General features: G+C 42.3%; 3 protein-coding genes across 3 annotated transcripts; 1 reads left to right on the forward strand and 2 right to left on the reverse strand.

Moving 5' to 3' along the window:
• Nucleotides 1-33: 33 nt before the first annotated feature.
• On the reverse strand, nucleotides 34-7,048 carry rad21b (RAD21 cohesin complex component b). Its single transcript, XM_062529471.1, has 14 exons — nucleotides 6,959-7,048; nucleotides 5,999-6,191; nucleotides 5,479-5,608; nucleotides 5,194-5,290; nucleotides 4,993-5,099; nucleotides 4,592-4,801; nucleotides 4,127-4,255; nucleotides 3,471-3,599; nucleotides 2,782-3,005; nucleotides 2,082-2,235; nucleotides 1,467-1,609; nucleotides 1,073-1,231; nucleotides 604-687; nucleotides 34-454 (listed from the first exon to the last, which is right to left on the reverse strand). The coding sequence occupies exons 2-14, from the start codon at nucleotides 6,140-6,142 to the stop codon at nucleotides 263-265; spliced, it is 1,902 nt and encodes a 633-aa protein (XP_062385455.1). The 5' UTR covers nucleotides 6,143-6,191; nucleotides 6,959-7,048; the 3' UTR covers nucleotides 34-262.
• A 5,197-nt stretch (nucleotides 7,049-12,245) lies between these two features.
• On the forward strand, nucleotides 12,246-13,415 carry si:ch211-153f2.3 (uncharacterized). The gene is made up of 2 exons (XM_062530302.1): nucleotides 12,246-12,810; nucleotides 13,196-13,415. Exons 1-2 carry the CDS (start codon nucleotides 12,592-12,594, stop codon nucleotides 13,343-13,345), a joined length of 369 nt encoding a protein of 122 aa, XP_062386286.1. The 5' UTR covers nucleotides 12,246-12,591; the 3' UTR covers nucleotides 13,346-13,415.
• A 630-nt stretch (nucleotides 13,416-14,045) lies between these two features.
• Nucleotides 14,046-18,263, reverse strand: LOC134072758 (glutamic acid-rich protein-like). Its single transcript, XM_062529594.1, has 2 exons — nucleotides 17,883-18,263; nucleotides 14,046-15,756 (listed from the first exon to the last, which is right to left on the reverse strand). Exons 1-2 carry the CDS (start codon nucleotides 18,090-18,092, stop codon nucleotides 15,397-15,399), a joined length of 570 nt encoding a protein of 189 aa, XP_062385578.1. The 5' UTR covers nucleotides 18,093-18,263; the 3' UTR covers nucleotides 14,046-15,396.
• Between the last annotated feature and the right edge of the window lie 4,344 nt (nucleotides 18,264-22,607).

Raw genomic sequence — 22,607 nt, forward strand, 5'->3', positions numbered from 1 at the left:
AAAACTTCTTTTAAAACATTTTTTTTTTTATCATAATAAAAAATGCCCAATTCTGCATTCAGACTGAAAACATAAGACTTCTGAACTCCAAGCTTTAAAAAACAAAGCACATGGACAACGGGGACACTTGATAAACCAACAGAAATAAAAACATTCTGAACAGTAACGACAGTTCACCATAGACAGAATCAAACTCCAACACGCAAGAGTGGAGTTAGTATTAGAAGGACGGGGGTGGGGGGGGGGGGGGGGGACAAGACGGCTAGACGATGTGAAATCGCGGACCAGGCGTGGCGATGATGTCGCTGTAAGGTTCAGCCTGCGACAGCTCCACGGCCTGCTGTTTCTTCAGAACCAGGAAGCTGTAGAACTTGGCGGCAGCCTGCTTCTTGTTGTTGTTCCTGCACAGTTCCAACAGGCCGATGGACTCAGCTCCAGTTTTGGCCAAAACCCTCTACACAGACAAGAGATCAGGTAAAGTTCAGTTCATTTTTCTCTACTGACTTGCCCATATCGGCAAAATGTACTAGGAAATCAGTTGCGCTAAATCAAATAATTCTCAATCAGATCATTCTAAATAAAGCGAAATACTGTGTACGGTACCTGAAGGCCATGCAACATCTGCTGGGTTCTCTTGTTCCACCGCCTCTCCTCCTGATCCTGGTCTCCACCCTGACCCTCCTCCTCCTGAGGAAGAGAGAAAAAGAAAGTTCATAGCAAGGTGTAAACATCATTTGTGCTTGCCTGTGCAACCCTAAACCGAAACATTTACCTGTGTATCACTTTACTGCACTGTATAATAGTAACACCATGGCTATGGACAATCTACAGTATATGAAACGAGCACAGACCAGTATGGTACCATATAAAGTACCACAAGGGGCGGTGTTAGTGTTAGGGTTAATTCCCGGCTTCCACCGGTGTGCCTCTGTGCAAGACACTTCACCACAAAATTGCTCCAGGGACAATGTAATCCCTTGCAATACACTTGGCATGTAAGTCACTTTGGACAACAGTGTCTGCTAGATGTTAATGCAAAATGTCCACTGAATCATGCATAATGATGTCTCGCCTCTTCCTCTTCCTCATCATCCTTCTTGTCCTTGCTCTTCTCGCCCAGCAGGTCCAGCTCTGGGATGAGCTGACTGAGGTTGGGTGGCTCCTCTGGGGGAAGCTCCACAGGTGGCACAGGCAGTGCTGACACTATGGACGCCCGGTCATCATCAATGATCTACCCACATGAGGAGAACGGTCGGAAACAACGGTAGTTAGCACTCAACTTTCACATAAATGATGTATCGCATATGCTAACAATACTTGGAATGTGTTTAACATGAGAACTGTACAACACTATCCATGTATCTGGAATTGTTCACTTCAGCACAGCAAATGGCAAATCCATATGCTCCGAACTCCCTTCACTTACAGCAGTGAATACTGATGTGCATCATCACAGTAGCACTTACAGACATATTATCCTGGACCTCCTGGGCTTTGCGCTTCTGGCCCCTATGTGAGGAGGGAGGGGGCATCATGGACTCGTCCAGGGTCCTGCTGCCCTCCATGGCTGCTGTCTGCAGCACGCTAGGCTCTTCCAAGATTGTCTGGTCTGGGTGTGCAAAAAGATTCATTCTTAAAATATGCTTTATTAATACTTAATGTCATTTCCTGGTGAGTAGGCCTACTGGTGAATTAAGGGATGATTTGGATCAATTCATTTATCAGAATCTCTACAATATTAATGACAAGCAAGGCAGAGATGTTTAATCTATCTGGAGTTAATCCGCATGGAATAACCCTGTGGCTATTCCTGCCGAAGGAATTATCGGCTTTTACAACACCGCTTTGATCTGACATGCAAAATCTTAACATCTCCAAATTATAGATGCACGATTAAACACCTCATAAGCCACTCATTATCAACTGAAACACTGTTAATATGTAAAGAACATATTTTATATTACAGCCATTATAGCAATATAATATACATCACTATACAGTATACAGCAAGCACATGGTCAAGCAGGCTTGGACATTATTGTGGATGTGAGTGCATGAATACGGCGTGGCTGCAAACCCACCAATGATGTCCCTCTGCTGGCCCATGGCTTCCTCCCGAGGAACCTCGGGGTTCTCCAGATCCTTAAGGAACTCGTCCAGGCTGTCGGCCTCACCCCCTTTCCTTCGCTTCCTCAGCTCATCCGGCATCAGAGGGGTGAGGCATCGCGTAAACATCTGTGAAGACACGACACACACACATAAGCACACAGGTTACAAGTACTGTACTGAACTACACACGACACACACACAAACACACACACACACACACACAGGTTACTCAACTACTGAGCTGAACTACACAGCAAGACTGCAGAGTCCTAAAAATGTAAAAGTAGAGTAAACGTAATAGCCCTCCCCAGCAGTAATTCATTGTGGATATTAACTGCAGTTAATGGACACAGGAGTTAAAGCACAAACTATGGTATAAAAATGTCACATGCAGACAATTGGCAAACTTTCCCTATTGAATCCAACACATAATGAATCTTTCATGGAGTCTGGAGTTCTACTTTAGCTCAGATCATACAGGCTAACTGAGCCTCTCACACAAACATATCACTCAACTAACAACACAAGTCAACCAAGTTAAAACTCTTGCTGGCAAATGAGGCTCAGTGTCCTTAAGGCTATGCAATGCATTGTGTGTGATTGATTACCCTGCATGACACACGAGTTACGTCGTCACAGCAGAGAGTCGCTGCTAGTCGCGTGACCCCTGACCTTGAGGAGCCTGCCGTTCCACAGCGGCTGCGCGGGGAGCGAGAAGAGCTTCTCCACGCCGCCCGTCTCCTTCCACATCATCAGCTTCTTGGTGGGCGGAGCCAGGTCCAGCGTGGTCACGATGTCCGAGTAGTCGCTGAGCTGCGCGCGGATGGTCTTGCTGTCCAGCTCCTTCACGCTGTCCACGATCAGCTTCCTCTTCCTCTTGGCCTTGGTCTCCTTCACTGTTGTTGAGTCAGAGATATAGTGGAAAGTCAAACTATGGAGAAGCATTTAAAGAAAAAGGGGTTCACCGGAGCAACTCAGATGTGACGTTTTTTTACATTTTATTTAAGGTGCCAACATTGTGGGACTAACGTTTCGACGTTAACACCGTCTTCTATGGAGAAGCATTTCTCAGGAACATCAAAGTCCTTTCAATAACTTAGTTTCCAGCATATCTGCACATAAACTGACTGCAGGTCTCCCGGTGCTTGTATGGTATGACATACTGATCAAAGCATGGAATAATACAGTCATGGGAAAAAGTGCACTAAAAGTACATAAAAGCCCCATCCCATCATTCAGATGAACTTCACAGACTTTCCAAATTGTTCTTTCATTTGTGTTTCAACAGCAAGTGCCTTCCAATGCTCTGAAAAAAGAGTTGGTGATCCAGTTTTGAGAAAGAGGCTGCTCTGTGCACTGACCTGTGATGTCGATGGGCTCCAGGGCGAAGGCCTCCTCCTCGTTGTGCACCAGTGTGGTCTGCTCCGTCTGGTCAGTCATGGTGGGCAGCTGCCCCACTGGTCCAGAGTCGGGACTATCAGGGGCTCCGGCTGCAGGATCACCCATCAGAAATAACATCCATTTATAACCCAAAACATGTCAATCCCAGTCTATGACTGCAATTTGTGAGATACCAAATCCAAATCTCTACATTCCTAACTACTATGACATATTGTCATTCAAACAATACCAATGATTACACATGATCTCACTTTGATTCTCTTAAACCTTACATTTCACCTTATACCTTACACCTTTTGGTCACATGTTGACTTTCATCTCTGAGCAGAGATAAAACATTTCTTAAATAAATCTTAAACATCTTATTCTCTATGATCATGATTTGGAATGTGTTAAAGGCACTGATCCTTTAAAAACACCCTTAAAAGTTTTTTGACATTAACATTATCGTTTCCAAAGTAATTTTGATAGCACATAACCTCATAACATGACAAAGGGCATTTCTGTTATTGTCTGAGCAGCCCTCAGTAAGCGATTGCCAACCTAGCAACTTTCTACTGTAATTTCAGGTAGGATCATATGAGGACATCATTTTTATCAAAGATAATCCTCTCACCTGACAAGTTGTCATAGTCGTCATCATCCTCTGCGCCAGGTTCTCCCGCTGGCATCATCACGTTCTCTGCGATAGCTGGAGGGTCATCAAAGATGCCCCCACCATCCTCATTGCTCAGGAGCTTGTCCACTAGGAGACATGTGAATATTTAGCATCTTCATCACTGATTGCTGATAGAGAATCACTCTTTTATTCATTCATTTGAGCTCAGTGTGTGGACATTTTTAACTTTCAACAGAGCTCATCAAAAACAAAGACATATGAACATAACACCTACAATTGTAGGTTTAAGTACAGGTTAATTTGGGATTTAAACAAGTTTACACACACACACACACACAGAAAGTAATTTAACTCGTGCTTAACTGTCTGGGTCAGCCATGTATGCATAATTGATTTACAAAACACGAACATCTAAATACAGTGAACTTGGTTTTTTTTGTTTGTTTGTTTGTTTGTTTTTACCCAGCATGCCTCCCTCGCTGCTCTCCATGGGATTGTCACCAAAGTCGTCCTTGTACTGGTCAAACTCCAGATGGTTGGACTTGTCGGTTATTTGGCCACTGCTGGACTCTGGCTCAAGGAGCAGGTTGGAAGCAGACGCTCCATGGATAATGTCGTCCTCAAAGGCGCTTGCTTCTCTCATCATCTCACGGTCATCCATCCCAAAATCAGCTGGAGGAGCAACAACAAAAAAAAAGGTTGGTGTAAACATAATTCACCCAGGAAAGCAGGCATCACAAGACAAGATCTTTTGTTGGTCTAGAAAGAGTTAGTAATAGTATATAATAAGGAGCTTGTATTCAGAGGAAACTGTTGGTCTCATTTAGTGTCATTCTCCAGAGTAACAGTTTAGTTCTACATACCAAAGTCATTCTCCTGAAGCAGGTTGAGGTTACCAACCTCCTCCCTCATGGTGATCTCTTCCACACGACTTTGATTCAGACTGAACTGCTGGGCAACATCTATGTCACTGGAAGACAATGTCAAGCCATCTTGAGTATTCCATATCACTAAATAATGTCCAATACTCTAGTAGGTGAAGAAAACGAAGAAAAGCCACTCACTCCAGGTCTGGCAGCTGGTCAAAGTCATGGAACTCCTCTGGCAAGGTGATGGCATTGTAAGCAGCTTCACGGTTCTCCTCCGGTAAGTCCACCACACCTTCATTTCCAAACCATTATCAAACACCAGTCACAGTCTCAGACATGCCTTAAGTAGATGTTACCTAACACTGAAAATACAGTTTCAGTTTTCCCATAAATGGTATAATGACAAAACTCAAACTGGGGATTTCCTAGGGCTATATCAAGCTTTCTAAATAGACATACAATGAATTAATCTGAACATACCTGGTCGAAACGCCATCTTGATCTTGATGAAGGCCTCGTTACAATCTGCCAACAGATACTTGGCCTTTCTGTGGTAGATTCTCACTACACCAAGGAGCAAGTGGCCGGATGTCCGTAAAGCCATCTTCACCTACAAATGAAATCGTAACTTGATAACAGCTCTATAACTCCAACATTTCATTTTCATTTGTCTTCAGGACACCATCAAGTTGGGGTTTTATTGGACTAAAATGACAGACTAGTATCAGACTGCATGTATCTAGTTGCTGATAGAAATACGTTTGATATTTATATTCAGCAGACGTGTGATGATTGCTGAAATTAACTATACGTTACTTTGCTCCCATAAGGACTATTACATGATTCTCAACACTAAACATTTTCACCAGGAACATTTTAAGCATACTATAATGTCAAAGTACATGTTGCGGTTATGTGTTGCGGTTATGTGCATCATACTGATATATTTTGGCACAGACTGAAGAGAGCCACTTTACATGCAATTTTCAGAGGAGCTCACCTTGGGAGAAATGATGCTCTCTACACTGCTCTCAAGGTTGCATTCAAACACATGGGCCTTGGTCAGCTTCTTATCCCAGTGGGCCGCCAGCCAAATTTTGGCCAACGGCCCACGCTTGCTGAGAACGAAGTGGGCGTAGAACATTGCCCTGGCACCTCAGACCACCAGGTGGTAGGGGTGGGGGACACCAAACCTGGGGAGCGGAAATGCCACCTTAACAGTGCAATCAACAGTAGCCTACAGTGAAATGATTAGGTCCAAGTGTGAACAGACTGTAACAGCTCTGTAACAGCTACTGCCCATCCTTTAAATAGGTTACTTAAGGCTGAATTTTCCACGTGACTTTTTATCTGTGACATTTGGTGTTGATCAGTGATCAGACTTGGCTGTGTTGGCGAAATTTGGCGTTTGCGTAATGGCACAAACTGAGTACAGATCACTCATGTTTTTGAAGACAATCAAGCACTGATTATTATTTGAATTATAGGCTAAATGCGTTAGTTGACGTTATACCATCTGAATATCCAGCAGAAATTGGGGATTAGGCTAGGAAATCATACCATAATAGCGACTGACACTGTAACCGATATGCTGCAGAATTTGACAGCAGGGCCCACAGCTGCGTCTGACAGTGGCCAGTAATGTCGCGAGGTTGTATCACCGACTCGCGCACGAATAAAGCAACAACCATGCAGAGCCATTTACACAGCCAGCAGTAAGGCTATCAAGTCGCCACATACGGAAGAAATGGAAAGGCAAAATGCACTGCTTGCTAGATACCTATTGCTAGCTCAAAAAGCAGCGTCAGCGTTCAGCCTCAGCTGTCACTTCCAAGTGGATACGTCGGCAAGCCATGCTGGATAAGACGCATTTGCAAGACAAAATGAAAACATAGCAACCATGCATGCAATAACATTGACACTTTTTATTGCATCAAATAACAAATTTCGCCGGGTTTACCCTTCCAGGCGGCCGTAACGTGGCTTTCCACCACCCCTCCTCCCACTGATTCACGAAAATAAACAAAATGGCGCTGTCCCCCTTGCTCTCGCCCGCCGAAAGGGGGTTTGAATCTACAGGATGTTTATGGTCTAATGTCATTCCAGAGTAGGCGTGGCAGTTATAAGCCATGTGCATATGAAGAAAATAATAACAATTGTCTTAGCCTAATGTGTGACTGTATGTGTAGTGAGCGAGAGATGTGTAGGCTATGTGTGAATGCAACCCTAGGCTTAAAGTTATTTGCAGACGGGTTCTATGTAAGTCTTTCTAATACTAATGGAATATACTATAACCGCATAAAACCCCTCTTATTCCATCCCAACCACTAAGTGGCAGTGACAACACGCGCATCTAGCTGGCTCCCGCATCTGACTGAGAGATTTGGGAGCGGATGGAACGCTGAAGGGAATTGTAACAAATTGTAACAAAAGTTGTTAGTGTGGGTTTCGGTTGTTGCCGACAACAGTTGTTTGAGCGCTTTATGAACTGTGGCACATTGTGTTTCGGATGTCTGGACTGCTTTATTGGTTGTAGCTGTAGGTTTACACTATGCGTATCGTGTTATCTTTTAATTAAAAAACGTAGGCCTATCCAAATAAGGTTGTAAAAGTGAATATAAATTCGATAGATAGATAGATAGATAGATAGATAGATAGATAGATACTTTATTGATCCCCAAGGGGAAATTCAAGGTCCCAGCAGCTTAAGACACCACACACAACATACAGTACAATGTATGTTTCCGCAAACTATTCCAGAAAAAATGCTTTTGCGAAGGAACGACACTGTTTCCCTTCCCTCACTTGTCCAGCGGTGGCACATCATGTGATACCATCACCAGGTCATGTGGCAGATCATCAGATGTAAGCCATCAATTCAATGCAGTTCAGTTCAGTTCAATATAATTCAAATGTATTAGTCGCATGATTATAGGCTATAGTGAAATAGCCTTTGCTTTGTCCACGGCTGTATAATGCGTAAATAAAAGCTAAATGTAAAAAAAAGTATATATATATATATATATATATATATATATATATATATATATATATCTGCTACAGTCCTCAGTCAGTCTCCGGATAGCTTGGGGATAAAACAAAATTCTGCATTCTCTGTGTTGGCCATCAGGCAGCGGTGACGTTTCCCAGAGCATAGGGCAGAGACGAGGCAGTTGCTGGCAAACTGTAACTGGGATAGCTGATTTTTTCTACTCTGATTTTACTCTCCTGATTTATATTTCCTCTAGGTTGCTTAGTGCACTCCTGGTGGTATGTTCTTTAGGGCTTCATGGTCTTATTGAGTGCAGTTTCCATACCAAGCTGTTATAGTCCCAGTAATAACACTTTCAGTGGTGGCTAGTTATTAGGTAATTGCTGGGCTTAGAGTACTTCAGGTGTGATTAAATAGACGCTGGCGTGTCTTTCTCACCAGTGAATCGACATGTTTGGTCCATATCAGATCTTTAGAAATATGAACCCCAAGATATTTAAAAAATATTTACCCTTTCCTTTCCACCTGAGAATCGTTGATTTGAAGTGGTTGGTAGATTTCCTGCTGATCATGCCTGAAATCTATAAACATCTCCTTAGTCTTGGTAACAGTTTGAAAGCCTGTCTACCTCATTCAAGTAATAAGTCAGGGAGCCATGGGGTCAGACCTGGCTTTGTCGGTTAAAGTTTTTTTTTTTGCAGAATCTAGTAGACTAGGGGTACCTCTTTAAGATTTAAGAGGGTGCCCGGTGATATCCCTTGGGCAATTTCGTATATTAAGCCTTTCTTGTCCAATGTATTGACTATAAGGCGGATATACTACAGGTGAATAGGGTAAAAAAATTAACAAGCCGATATCACTATGAAACTTCACCAGTTGATTACTTAGATCAATATGAAAAATAAATGTATTACAAGTTTTCTGAAATTTAATGTTTGAATATGCAAATTAGGTATGATGTAATTAAATATGCGCTGATTTGCATAAACGTAAAAATATCAAATCTGAACATTGGGTAAAGCCAGTTTCAATTTTTTTCTTTTCATTTTGTTGACATAAGAGATGAAAAGTATTTTAGAGAGGGAATTATGGATATCTCATTTAGTTATTCAGTAAATCAGAAAATACTATACCAGCCTTTAAAAAATCCATTTTCGCCATGTTTTTTTGGAATAAAATGTCATGTAAATCAGTCTAAGAATAATATATCAAGAAACCCCTCTGCAAAAACCTTCTAAACATGGTTAGGTATAAGACTGAAAAGTTTGGTGTATGTAGATGCTTGTGAAGTGGAGATTTTGTTCTCTGAGTGAGAGAGGAAACTCATCCATATCCGCCTTATATTCAACACATTGGACAAGAAAGGCTTAATATACGAAATTGCCCAAGGGATATCACCGGGCACCCTCTTAAATCTTAAAGAGGTACACCTACTCTAGATTCAGCAAAAAAAAAAACTTTAACCGACAAAAGTGAAGTGTTCCTTTAAGGTTCTCGTGAGCTTTTGGCAGACCAGACCAGTCACTAAGCCATGGGGTCAGGTTGCAACCAACCCAGGTCAGACCTGGTTTTGTTGGTTAAAGTTTTTTTTTTTGCTGAATCTAGTAGAGTATAAGCCTGCTCATTGTTATTAGAAATGAGGCCAACAAGAGTCATTCACAAACTTGACAATGATGGAGTCATGTACCGCCATACAGTCATGTGTGCAAAGGGAGTGCAACAGTGGACTTAAAACTCAATAACCCTGTGGTGCTTCTGTGTTGAGGGTAAGAGATGAACCATCTACTCTCACCATCTACCAGTCAAGACACTGAAAACCATTCACACAGAGATGAATGCAGTCCAAGATTTCCCAGCTTAGTGATGAGTGTAACAGGTTTGATTGTATTAAATGCCGAGATGAAATCTACAAAAAGCATTCACACATAATTCCCTCCCCTGTTATCAAGGTTGGCTAATGCATTGTGTAGTATGAAATGAACAATATTATCTGTAGATGTATTAGCAATGAAGAGCAAATGTAGTTATATTGACTAACCTCTCAAAGCGCTTCATTGATGCCAGTGCAACAGGACGGTAGTCATTCAGGCCGGCAGGATGGGAATTCTTTGGAACAACTTGTTGAATTTTTTTAAAATGACTTGCACCACTTCTTCAGTGCATCTTTGTTTTGCCTGGAATTTACTTTTATCATTAAAAAGCAAAGGTCTAAAAGTACGGCTTCAGAAAGTAAAGGTCCTCCTGCCCCATTTTTGTTAAACCATTCACTTAATCAGATGATTTTAGTTAGCACAACTCTTGAGCCAGGTAAGCTCAGCTAATTAGTACAATCACATGTGTTCAGAGCAAAGATACCAATACATAGCCTAGTTTGACTTTTCAACTATCTTCAACTTTCAACTTTTGACTTGACAACTATCTCTGTTAAAAAAAAACATTTGAAAAGGTAAAGAAACAATAAAATGCTGTGTACAATATTTAAAACTTTCCCACACAATCAAATGACTGTCACAGTTTTACAAATTCATCAGCAGCTTTCTGAGGAACAGATTCCAGAGGGTGTATTTGCTCCTTAGAAGACATTGACATTTAACAGGGTGCACAGTTCTGTAACACAATAGACTGCAAATGCAAAACAAAACCGGAACAGTATTTGGCAAGACATTAAGAGCTGAAATTGTCCCTGCAGTATAAATGAAATCTGCATGGGGTCTTTGTCCCTTTCCCTGGACATGGGGACATTATCTGCTGACGATGACAAAGCAGATTCCAAGGGACTGCTTGTAGTAGTACCACCATCACAATAGATGGCAAGAGCTGACTTAAGCAACAGCCAGAGCAAAAAACGCATGCAGTGAATCAAACCAAATTCGCAATCGTCACCAAGTTTATCACCAAATTGAATTGACAGGCTCTGTCTGCGTCGACACAATTAGTCTTGCTTCTCTGACCTTTAAATTCAATCCCAAAAGTTCGCTTCAGTGACCACTGTTTAAGTGCAACGATATGTCAGGCAGTAGGCTACACTTGCCATAAAATGTGAGTACTTTCATTTAGTGTGACCTTTTCATGGGTTGTGTTTTGCTGTCGGAGGAAATAAATATTGACAATAAATTAACACTGAGGATGGAGTCATGCATAGAATGTAATCTCATACAGATGTGTCTTATAATCTTATACAGGCGCATAGAGTTCTTATAGGGTCGTAATTAGTCTTGGTAGAAATGCAATATCGCAGTTGTGCAGTAGAAATGCATGGAACATTTTATAATGATTTGTCGTCTTTTTTATGGAAAACAATCTAATGCATCTGACTTACAACAATGACATAAAGAAAAGCAATTCCTTTGTCTTCAGGGTATGAATAGATACTACAAATGTTTGTATATATTTGTTGACAATTTAGAGGTGACATAAACGATAAATCATTAGATCCTACTACACCTTTGAATCCTATTGTTCTTGTTGTAAAAGACCTAGGGAACATTATTTTGTATTTCCATTAATTATCCAGCCTAAAGTGTCCAAGGCTTACTGTTTGTGTCTATAGGAGACAGCCATGGGATTGCCGGCAACTTGCCAAGAAACAGTGACATCCCACTTCTACAGAAACCAGGCTGACTTCCACTAACAAAAGCATGATTTTGATTGCCTTGCACTTTCCAGTCTCAGGAACCCCAAGGATGTGCTTATTTTCATCCAGTGTGCCAGTGCAACTGTTGGGCAGACACTGTTGAGCCATCCCATCCACCACAGTTTTAAAAGTGACCCAATATTCCTCATCCACCACATGCTGACTGTATGTCAGCAGCATATGTAAATGTATGCTCAATCCCTGCCCACTTCTCACTGGGGGGAAATGTATGGGAGCACATTGTATGGGTCGAGGCAGGATGAATGAGAGGTAGACGGAGAGAGTGGGAGTGAGGGCAACAGAGAGACGGAGGGGGAGAATCTTTTCAGTTCTTTATGAAGCCAACAATGGCCTTTGTCCACAATCCCCCACCATTCTTATTGGGGTTACAAGAAGGAGGGAAAGTGTGTGTGTGTGTGTGTGTGTATGTGTGTGTGTGTGTGTGTGTGTGTGTGTGTGTGTGTGTGTGTGTGTGTGTGTGTGTGGAGGGGGGGGGGGGGGGTGGCTCGCCATAGTAACAGTGACAAAACACGTTGGTCCCAGTGTTGGCAGGGAGGGCGATGAGAGAACAAGCTAAAGAAGTGCTCAGAGACCACGGCAGCAGGACAGGCTGAACAAGGGATAGAGAGACTGAAGGAGGAGAGGTGCAGGACAGGCTGAAGAAGGGATAGAGACCAAAGGAGGAGAGGTGCAGGACAGGCTGAAAAAGGGATAGAGACTGAAGGAGGAGAGGTGCCACAGCCACAGTGAGTTGACAGAGGCACGTGATGGGATAAAGGAGAAGGAGAAAGAAAAACTTGAGAGTTTGAAGTCCCAACGAAGAGCTGGCAGGAGCGAGCCGACCCGACCGACCGGACAGAATCGAAGAGAATAACGCGACTATACGCGGCTATATGCATATTCATGCGCTGACCAAGTGACACCAGCAGCTGTCACGGGTGAGAGGAGAGACTCAGACTCCGTCAGAATGAATCCAGACACGCAGTGTGAGGACATGTTGTCTACCATGGTCTTGGAGAACATCAAAAACAAACTCTTGCACGCATTCAGGGCGACAGGAGAGGCACGGACCGTCCCAGACTGCTCAGGTGCGTCTCCCACCTGCGTTGGGAGAAGTTTTCAAGCCAATGAAGAGCTGAGAAGAGCCAAAATTGACGGAGCAATTTCTTGGATACGATCTGAGCTGGTAGGATATTTTCACAGTGGGAAATCACTTGCATGAGTTTACTTTTTTGTCTGTGTGCCACATTTGAGAGATGTGAACTTACCGTGCAACCTGAAAAAGTTTCACCATGTTATAGTGTTAACAAATCTGGTATAACTAATAGACTAGTATGTTGCACATTTTATTTGTGTTTATCTCCTATTATCTTTACTATATGTCATACGTTCTTAATTGAAATGTTCATGTCATGGGTTTGTCTATTGAAAAACACTAAGATGGGGATTGTATTGGAAGGCCGGCTGGCATGCTTGTTAGGGGGGGTGGGGGTGGGGGTGGAGGTGGTTGAGCCAGTGTGTGGTTGGTTAGGCGTGAAGTCCTGATTTGTGCTCCTGTCACTGGCGTTTAGCTGGAGATGCGCTCGCAGGACCGGCAGCTGGCCCAGACTCTGCTGGGGCTCAACAGCGAGATCCAGAGGCTGAGGAGGGAGAACAGCGCCGCCGTAGCCGCTGCCGGCATGGCACCGGACCCAGAGGGCGGCCAGAACCACAGCCACTGACCCCCACCCCACTCACCCGGGCAGGGCTTTCCCCTTATTCAGAAAACAGAGAGGACGAGTGGGAATAGCAGACTTGGTGAAGGCATTGGATACAGAGAGGGGTGTGTGTGTGTGTGTGTGTGTGTGTGTGTGTGTGTGTGTGTGTGTGTGTGTGTGTGTGTGTGTGTGTGTGTGTGTGTGTGTGTGTGTGTGTGTCTGTGTGTGTGTGTGTGTGTGTGTGTGTGTGTGTGTGTGTGTGTGTGTGTGTGTGTGTGTGTTGTGTGTGTCTGTGTGTGTGTGTGTGTGTGTGTGTGTGTGTGTCTCTGTGTGTGTGTGTGTGTGTGTGTGTGTGTGTGTGTGTGTGTGTGTGTGCATGTGTACTAGAGAGAGAGAAAGAGAGAAAAAGATGGTGCGTTGGCAGCACTGACCGCAGAGTGCCCTTTTGGCAGTGCCCAAATGAACTGGAAGAATGCTTGCATCAAAGTGCCAGCATGCCTCAAAGGGCAAGCGGTTATGGAACCTTATTGTTAACCTGCCCGTTATGCTTTTATGGGACAATATGTTTCCCCCCCTGATGGATTAATTAGTGGACAGTGGACAGTTATGTGAAACCATGCACTGAGTCAGGACATTTTCGTTGCTTCTGCACCGGTTGTTTATTTCTTATAAAGGCAAGAATTTTTAAGTGAATAATCAAGACAAAATGTGGCAAATTGTGTTTCTAGCTCCCAGAATAATAATGCAATTCCAAATGAGCATGTGTATTGTATTACGAATGTAAATAAATTAAGACCAAAAATTGACAAGTTAAATTTATTTTATCATACACACAAATGTACTCTGCATCAGTCAAACAAGTGGCAGTGAACACACTGTCCACCTGTCTTGAACATTTCCCACCATAGCTGAAAGCAGGTTGTCATCTGACATAATGGATTAACTCTTTTGCGGACACCACACAATGTCCATGTCCCGGGGGAGGGCAGCATTTCAGTGAAAACAGATCTGACATGGTTTTATTGTCACTGCCCTGGCTGTGTAATCGCTCTTTCTGTATGTTCCCTCTGTGCATTGCATTGCAGGGAAACATGATACTGGCCCAACAAGGTCATCAGAATGATCCCCACAATTACTGTCAATTTAAAATCCAGAGGCTTTTTCACTGTAAGGCTTTTTCACTGTATAGGCTGTTGGGATTCTGTCTTGGGCCAGTCAAACAATGCACCGTTTTGTCACAGAACACACAGCATGGTACAATTAAAATGTCACACACCCCCCTTCCTCCACACCACCACCCCCACCTCATTGTGTGTATAATTCAGTGGTCATTGGATGGAATGTAACTTTACAATGTATGTATTTATCATGTTGGTTACACAAGACAGCACTGAAACATGAAAGAGTTTGTTATTGTCACAGTATGACTGAGTTATGTAATCATTACAGAAGTTACATACAATGAATGTAACATTTTTCTTGCCTGCTATTTGAATTTATGCTATTTACACACATCCAAAAAAGAAAAAAAAATAAGTGTGTGAGATTACAGCAAGCTCTCTCCTATAATACTTACAAACGTACATTCGTACATACGTACATTCACATTCACACAAAGGCATCAGGCAGAATTCTGTTGCCTTTTGTCATCAGGAAAAATATACATTCCATCATATCACAGATTACACATGAGCTGCCTCTTCAGAGTGGCATTGTTATAGCTACTGGGGATGAGGAAAATAGACAAATGTGGATATTCTCTTCTCTGGGATGTGACTTAGATGATTAGATCACCTTAGTCAAACTCCAATAATTCTACTGTCAGAATATTACCTGTGAACCAATACATGATCATGATCTTGATGGGTATAGCTATTTTAGATGCTATCAGATTAATGCAAGCTAGGCAGAGGTCAGAAAAAGATTGTGAAGGCCGTAACAAACAATCAAATGAACATGTACACCTCTATCTACCCAGTTAATATGGACTTGTCATGTAGGCAAATATAACTTCTGGGGCTTGCATCATGGTTGGAGTGACTGTAAAGATGAACACATCTGGGCTAGTGAGATGCTTAGGGCAGAGAGCTGCGTCGGCTGAGATGACGTTTGGGTGGCGAGCCCCACAGCGAGTACGGAGAGCAGGGGCTGTGGTGGGGGTACAGGCAGGGGGCAGAGGGGAGGTAGCAGTCCATCTCTCCAGAGCTGGACAGTGAGCTGCTGCTGCTGCTGTCCCCAGCATCGCTGCTGCCCGAATCCCAGCTTGCCTCCTCATCGTCCTTGCTCTCCTCCTCTTCCTCCTCCTCCTCTTCCTCCTCTTCCTCCTCCTCCAGCTCCAACTCAGCCTCAGCACACTCCAGCTTCAGCTCCTGGATGCCTGCATGGAGGTCCATTAGCTGGCGGATGAGCACCTGATCCTGCGACCGCATCTCAATCTGCCGGGGATGGACACAACGAGCACAGTGAAGAAAAGAAGGTGGGGGGGGGGGGGGGGGGCGGCGTGGGGGGGGACATGGTCACAGCCATGGATATAATGAATGAGTAAACACAAGACAAAGAGGAGACTCTAAATCAAGTCGGCAATGAGACAGACAGGCCCCAGAAAAAAAAACGAAAGAGAAACAAAATGTATTAGACAGTTTACAAAGTTCATGTCCTTTTACTGGGGCGAGAACAGTGTTGAGACCATTTTCAGGCTGACAATACCTCATTCAGATGCAAATCATTTTTTTCCCTTGGCATTCTTTATTTTTTTATGGTGGCTGAGGCAGTCTAATTGCCTCTATTGTGAGAATAGTATCCTGAATAAGAGCGAGTTCGGTAAACTGAGTTAGTCTCAGTCGGAGGAATGTCAGAGCAAAAAGCGACAGAGAGTGGAGAACAGCCCAAAACAAAGAACAAGCTCCCTTTTTACGGTTGCAGAGATCAAAATAACAGCTTATATGTGTTTTTGTGCGGTGTTTATGTGTGTGACAAAAAGAGTGAGAGAAAGAGAGATTGAGAGAAACAAAATGGGAAAGATAAAACAGTTTTTGTGTTTTTTGTGTCTTTTTGAAACAAATTCAAACTCTCACAAAAACTTGTTTAAAGACACGCCAAAACAAGTGCTTGTTCACTCTGGAGTTGTGTTCGCCCTTTCTGAGAATTCTCTTGAAGCCAAGGCTTTAAACTTGATCAAATGCCATAAGGCTGTAATTAGCAGCACTTCTACTTGGACTGAGTCATGAAGGATAGATGGAGCGCATTCATCATAGGAAGGAAAGAAAAAACTCGGACACAAAAAAAGAGTGGTTCTGTGAGGGAGGGAAACCTGTTGATGGAGGTGCTGAAATTCTGTACATTTTGTAAATTTTAGGAGATTTCAACTGATTAGAGAAGTGTGGTTTGAAACATGCTGTGAAGAACAGAAACCTAATAATCAAATAACTACCATGGATATGAATGGGTGTACTGAGACACAATGTCATTTGATCCTGGAAGGAATGGGAAAAAAGACAAACAACCAAGATGACAGTTCCAAAGATAAGACCAGACAAACAAATCTTGATGAATGGGATTTTAACATGTCTATACACACATGGTAGGCCTGTACCAGAATTCCAACTATGTTGTTTCAAAGTGGATACCAAATTTAATTTTAATACACAGAAAAAACATGTCTGCATACTACCCATGGCATTAGAAATTCAAACATGCGCTATTTGCTTCTCCACAGTAAAATAATTAATGTCAGTATTAAAGCACAGTACACTATAGCAGAAACAAAAAGCTAATATTGGCCAGCAGTTCTGAACATTCAGTGAGTCATTGCCATGAATGGCCACAACTTGGAAAGCTTTGAGACAGACAGCATGTCGCAGACTGAAACTTTACTAGTCTGACAATAACTCTTATTTATTGCCTCTGCCTGACACCCCCAACACAAACACACACTCATTTTACTTGGCCTCTGTCTTCTGGTCTTTTATGAGAAACGAACAAATCTTGTTGATTATGACAACTTATTTTCAAAACAGGAAGAGGGGGAGAGATCATTTACTGTCAACAGACATATTAATAACAGACAAGGGGCCCTCTGTATGTTTAACCTTTTCATTGCATCCTCCCAATCTTCATTTTATCTCTCTGTGACCTAGCTAGGCAGATAAGAGATGAGTACCTCACACTGTTGAATCTTGTTGTGTGAGTTGGCCTGACCTTTGTCTCACCGGCCAACACAAAGGCTATACCTCCTCAGGGTGGAAAGCAATAGAGGAAATTCCCTGGCGGGGTTCACAGGAACATTCACTTGCCCACTACCATCAATATTACATCTCTGCACAGAACTGGAATACATTTTACTGGATATTTTCCAAACTCTTATCAGTCAATAACCTGACTGTGAACTAAAGTGAATATTTTTTCAAACACTGTTATCTATCAATAACCATAATCAGAATATATGGGGAAATAGCCTTAATCTTCGAGCAAAACAATAACAAAATAGAGTAGTATATGAACACTACTTTGTACAATGTTCCTCCTCATTGTAAAATACTTGGCAGCAGTTAGCTGGTCTTACCAGCTCCTTCCTCAACCAGGCAAGCGCAGTTTCGATGTCCAGCTGACGGGTGCCTGTCTCTCGGAGTGGGCTGTCCCCTCTGGACTTCTCTTTGGCCAAACATCCTCTGTTCTCCATGTCCCGGTGAGGCACGGCTTCTACAGACTTGCAGGTGTCAAAGGTGGCTTCCCTGCAGGAGAAATCTCTCAGCCTTGTCAGGACCGCTTCCATTGTAGCGCTTTTTTTTTGTTTGTTTGGATTAATTCCTCAGTAGTCGGCAGAAGAGTGTGGTCTTATCTATTCCAGCTGTGCGTTTGATTGGGTCTAAGTTCACCTGTGTGTCAGCTGTAGCGAGATACAGCCTTGTCTGAGACTCCTATCTCTCTGGCTCCTACTCTGCCTGAGAACTTCTTACTCACTGAGATCTGGACAGCGCCAGGGTTTAAACTTAAAGAGCGACCCCTCATCCCCTCCCAGTGTGCGTGTGTACGTTGGTGTGTGTGTGCTACGTCAGTGTGACGTAAGCCCTACCTATTGTTTGCCCAAGTGACCTATGCTTGTTTACCCCTTTGGGGCCTTTCTTGTCTTTAAACAAACAGATGTCCCTTCGAGGGGGGAAAAAGGGGAGAAACTGGACATGCAGTTGTCACGGTTACTTCCGTTGTATCCGACAAGGACTAAATTGTATGCCAGAATGTCCTTGGCTTGCTCTTATGACAGGCAGAGCGATTAACGAGAGGAATTAGATGAGAAAGATAGATTGTTCCTCATCTACTTGAGTGCCTATATAGGAACGGTGTCTGTGCATTCCACTTTATCACACCAATTTACAGACACACACAGACACACACAAACACACACAAACACACACACACACACACACACACACACACACACACACACACACACACACACACACACACACACACACACACACACACACACACACACACACACACACATTCAAGCTCTAAATACAGAACTGTGACTTCACCCATCTACAGGTCTTTCATGATGTGCCCACTTAGCCACCTCCAGAACTAAAGAGCCGTGGGAGCTGGGTGTTTGTCTTGGTCGTTAAAATGGCGGCATTGCTTTTGGCCCTCAGTTCTGAGCACATCTCTCTCCTTCCCGCTCTCTCCCGCGGCTCCCGCTCTACAGCGACAGCCATGTGTGGCTAACCGTCTGCGAGGCGGCACATCTCGGCCCGCTGCCCCTGGCAACCAAACTCAAACGGACAATAAATCTCTGCACAGGATCAGAATGGCTCGACGGCACAACTGAGGCTATATTTAAACTTGAATTCATTTGCTGTTTTTGGGCCCAAATGGCAACAATAGAGGGCTGACTGGAAGTGATGTCACCAATTGGATGAGTTTGTATTAAGAAAAAAAGAAGTGGGCCTCATCGAGAGCTTCAGCCAGATATGGGCTGATAACATTGATGTTAGACTTACTCAATTAATTGTTATACATTTTATGATTTTCTCAATTCATACTAATGGAGTATAACCAGTGTTGGGGAGTAACGCATTACACTAATTAAGTTACGTAATTTAATTACAAAATAAATGTAACAGTAATATATTACAGTTACTGTAGAAAAAAATGTAATTCAATTACAGGTACTTTTGAATTTTTTAAAAATTACAATTTGAATTACATCTCAATATTGTCAGCAAAACTTTGCAAATAATATGGTATGTAAAAAGAACTGTTTCCCTCCACAGCCATAGTTTGATACGGGACCTTCTGATAGGCTCTATCACGTCTACAGCGCCATCAGTGTAGGCCTACATGCCTGCCTGTAAACGTGTTATGATTATCATTATATTATCCTCACAAAAAATGTGATGCTAATTCATGTATTGAATGCCCTTGCTGTCTTGTGCGCTTGTACAGAACTGCTCGGCAGCCTGTAGACCAAGGTCGAAATCTTCGCATGGATTTGGGGACTTTAAATATCATTCAAAAATCGGAAAAGTAATCAAAAAGTAATGAAAAGTAATTAGTTACGTTACTCAGAAAAAGTAATTCAAATAGTTACACTACTATTACATTTTAAACAGAGTAACTTGTAACTGTAACACATTACATTTCTAAAGTAACCTTCCCAACACTGAGTATAACACAGTTATACTGTTATAAACATACCCACACTAAACTGTGATTGAGAGGTTTCAAAAACAAAAACTATTCAAGTTAGCTTGAAAAGAGGCTTTTAACAATTCTGAACAATCAGATATTAGTGCATATTCTGTGTTGCGTGCCCTTGCTCCTGATACAAAATTCAAGGAAGAGAGGGGAGTGTTTACTTCACACATTATTCACATGTAACAGGCCAGGCCTGCCCACATGTCTTGTCAGGTCTTGTTGCCCCCTTGTGGTGATGCAAAGTTATAACGCTCACACATTGTTGTCTGTTTTAATGCGTTTTTTGTTTCCTGTTGAAATGCTTGGAATAGTTTGAAACTACATGGGTTTTATGTTAATTAAAAAAAAAAAAAAATTCTGAGCATATATATATATATATATATATATATATATATAGGCTATATGAAAGCTCAGAAAAAGTTTTTTTATTTTTTAAATATAACAATATACAGTATATATATTAAGAAAAAGGGTAGGCCTAGAATTGTTATCACATTTAGCCAAATATAACTAAAACACTTAAAATAACAACTAGGCTATGAAAACAATATGATTCAGTATGGTAAATGCTAAAAAAAATGTCCATCTGATCCAAATCTGTAATAAAAAAATAATCATAGCAATTACTAGAATATTTTGTTATTCTCCTTAACATGAGCAGAGGAAACAGATGCTACTGTTTACACATCATCTGAATTCACGTAGCCTGTTGCATTTCTTTGTGGCCATGCTGAGTAAGACGGACTCTGTTCAGCATCCACCAGATGAGGACATAGAACAGGGCCATTCCTTTCCATTCCATCAAAGGTGGGTGGCTCAAGTTACCTCACCCTAAAAAGATATATAGGCAACATTTGTATGTTAACAAAATTATTGCCCTTTTAAGTGGAATGAGGAAACACTCAACATTTTGTGTGATGATAATTAAATTATGCAGTATTTATACAGTAAAATAGGCACAATTTTATGAAGACATTCAATAATATTTTTCAGCATTTGACAAAGGTCTAGAATCTAGATTGTGATGTATTAACACGGGTATAGTACTAACCAGAGCCATATAGATACTATTATACTGTATTATTATCACACCATGAGAAGTAAAACTCCTCTGGTGTGACGAAACAAAGACTGAACTATTTGCTATTGGCCACAATTGTCATGGCGTGAGTGGAACAAACCAGGAACTGAGCTGCACTGATGGTTGTCCTTTCGTCATTCTCTCATCTTCAAAAAGGAACTCTGGATGTCATTCATATAGTGACCAATGGGTCCAACTCGGTTACCTGTCTGACCAAGCCAAGGCTCTCCATCCCGGATTACTCAGTTTGGTCGAGCAGCCCGATCTAGGAAGACTGTTGGTTGTTCCAAACTTTTCCATTTGAGTATTCTGGAAAATACCGGGCTCTTGGGCACTTTCAATTCTGCAGATTTTGTCTTGTACCCTTCCCCTGATCTGTGTCTTGACACAATCCTGTCACGCAGGTCTACGTACAATTCTCGCAACCTTGTGGTTTGGCCTTCACTCTGACATACTGTACAACATCAACTGTTAGACCTTACATAGACAAATGTGTGCCTCTCCTAATAATGTCCAAAGAATTCATTTAGGCACAGGTGGACTCCAGTCAAGTTGTAGAAGTATCTCTAGGACCACTGATGGAAAGGATGCACCAGAGTTCAATTGCAAGCGCCATAACAAAGGGTCTGAGTATACTTGTAAATGGTATTCAGTCTTTTGTTGTTGTTGTTGTTTTTTTTACGAAACACTACAAACACCTGCTGTTTTTGTAGATTACTGGAGTATTGTATTGATGAGGAAAAAAATAATTGAATCCATTTTAAGATGAGTCTGAAACACAATGAAAGGTGTAGAACCTGAAAGGGTCTGAAAACTTTCCGGTTGCCCAGTAGCTTCCTGACTCATGGCAAAGTCAGGGTGTGAACTTTTGCTTTGTTACTGTTTGGGGGATTATTAACTCTCTATCCCCTCAAACCTAAACATCATTAGAGACAAGAGCAAGTAGTCTTTTATTTACTTACTTATTTATTTCTTTATTTTCTAACAAAAGAGGAACTGTCCTCACCCCATCTTGGACCCGTCACATGCTGTCATGTCCTGTCAGCATGTCTGACAGATGAGTTAACTTGCATGACAACAGACTGACAACATCATGACACATTTCCACCCATGTAGAAGCTGAGTTTCCACCAATCACGGGAACTTCCCTAATCTCCATAAGCTTATTTCTACAGTGCTTTGTCATGGTAAGCAAGGCTTCACTCCTCAGTGCCTATCATCTTCAATCACACAGCACAGTTCACCTGAACCCCACCTGCCCTCCATTTAGCCCATGCACACAACAAAACTATTTCTTCAGTCTGCTCTGACTCTGGCTTGGCTTTGAGGAGGGCATTGTGCGCCACAGCCAAATGCCTAATACGCTGTTCTCGAACATTAGCCTGGGAATACCCATACAACCTTTAAGCAAATTTGGGATTTGCTCTGCAGGTCCCTGCGGCCAAGAGGCCATTGATGTCCATTTCCAATCCCTTAAATCCCTAAAAAACAGGCACACTGCACGCAAATAGC

This window comes from Sardina pilchardus, chromosome 24, assembly GCF_963854185.1.
Source record: "Sardina pilchardus chromosome 24, fSarPil1.1, whole genome shotgun sequence".
In the NCBI taxonomy this organism is placed as follows: Eukaryota; Metazoa; Chordata; class Actinopteri; order Clupeiformes; family Clupeidae; genus Sardina; species Sardina pilchardus.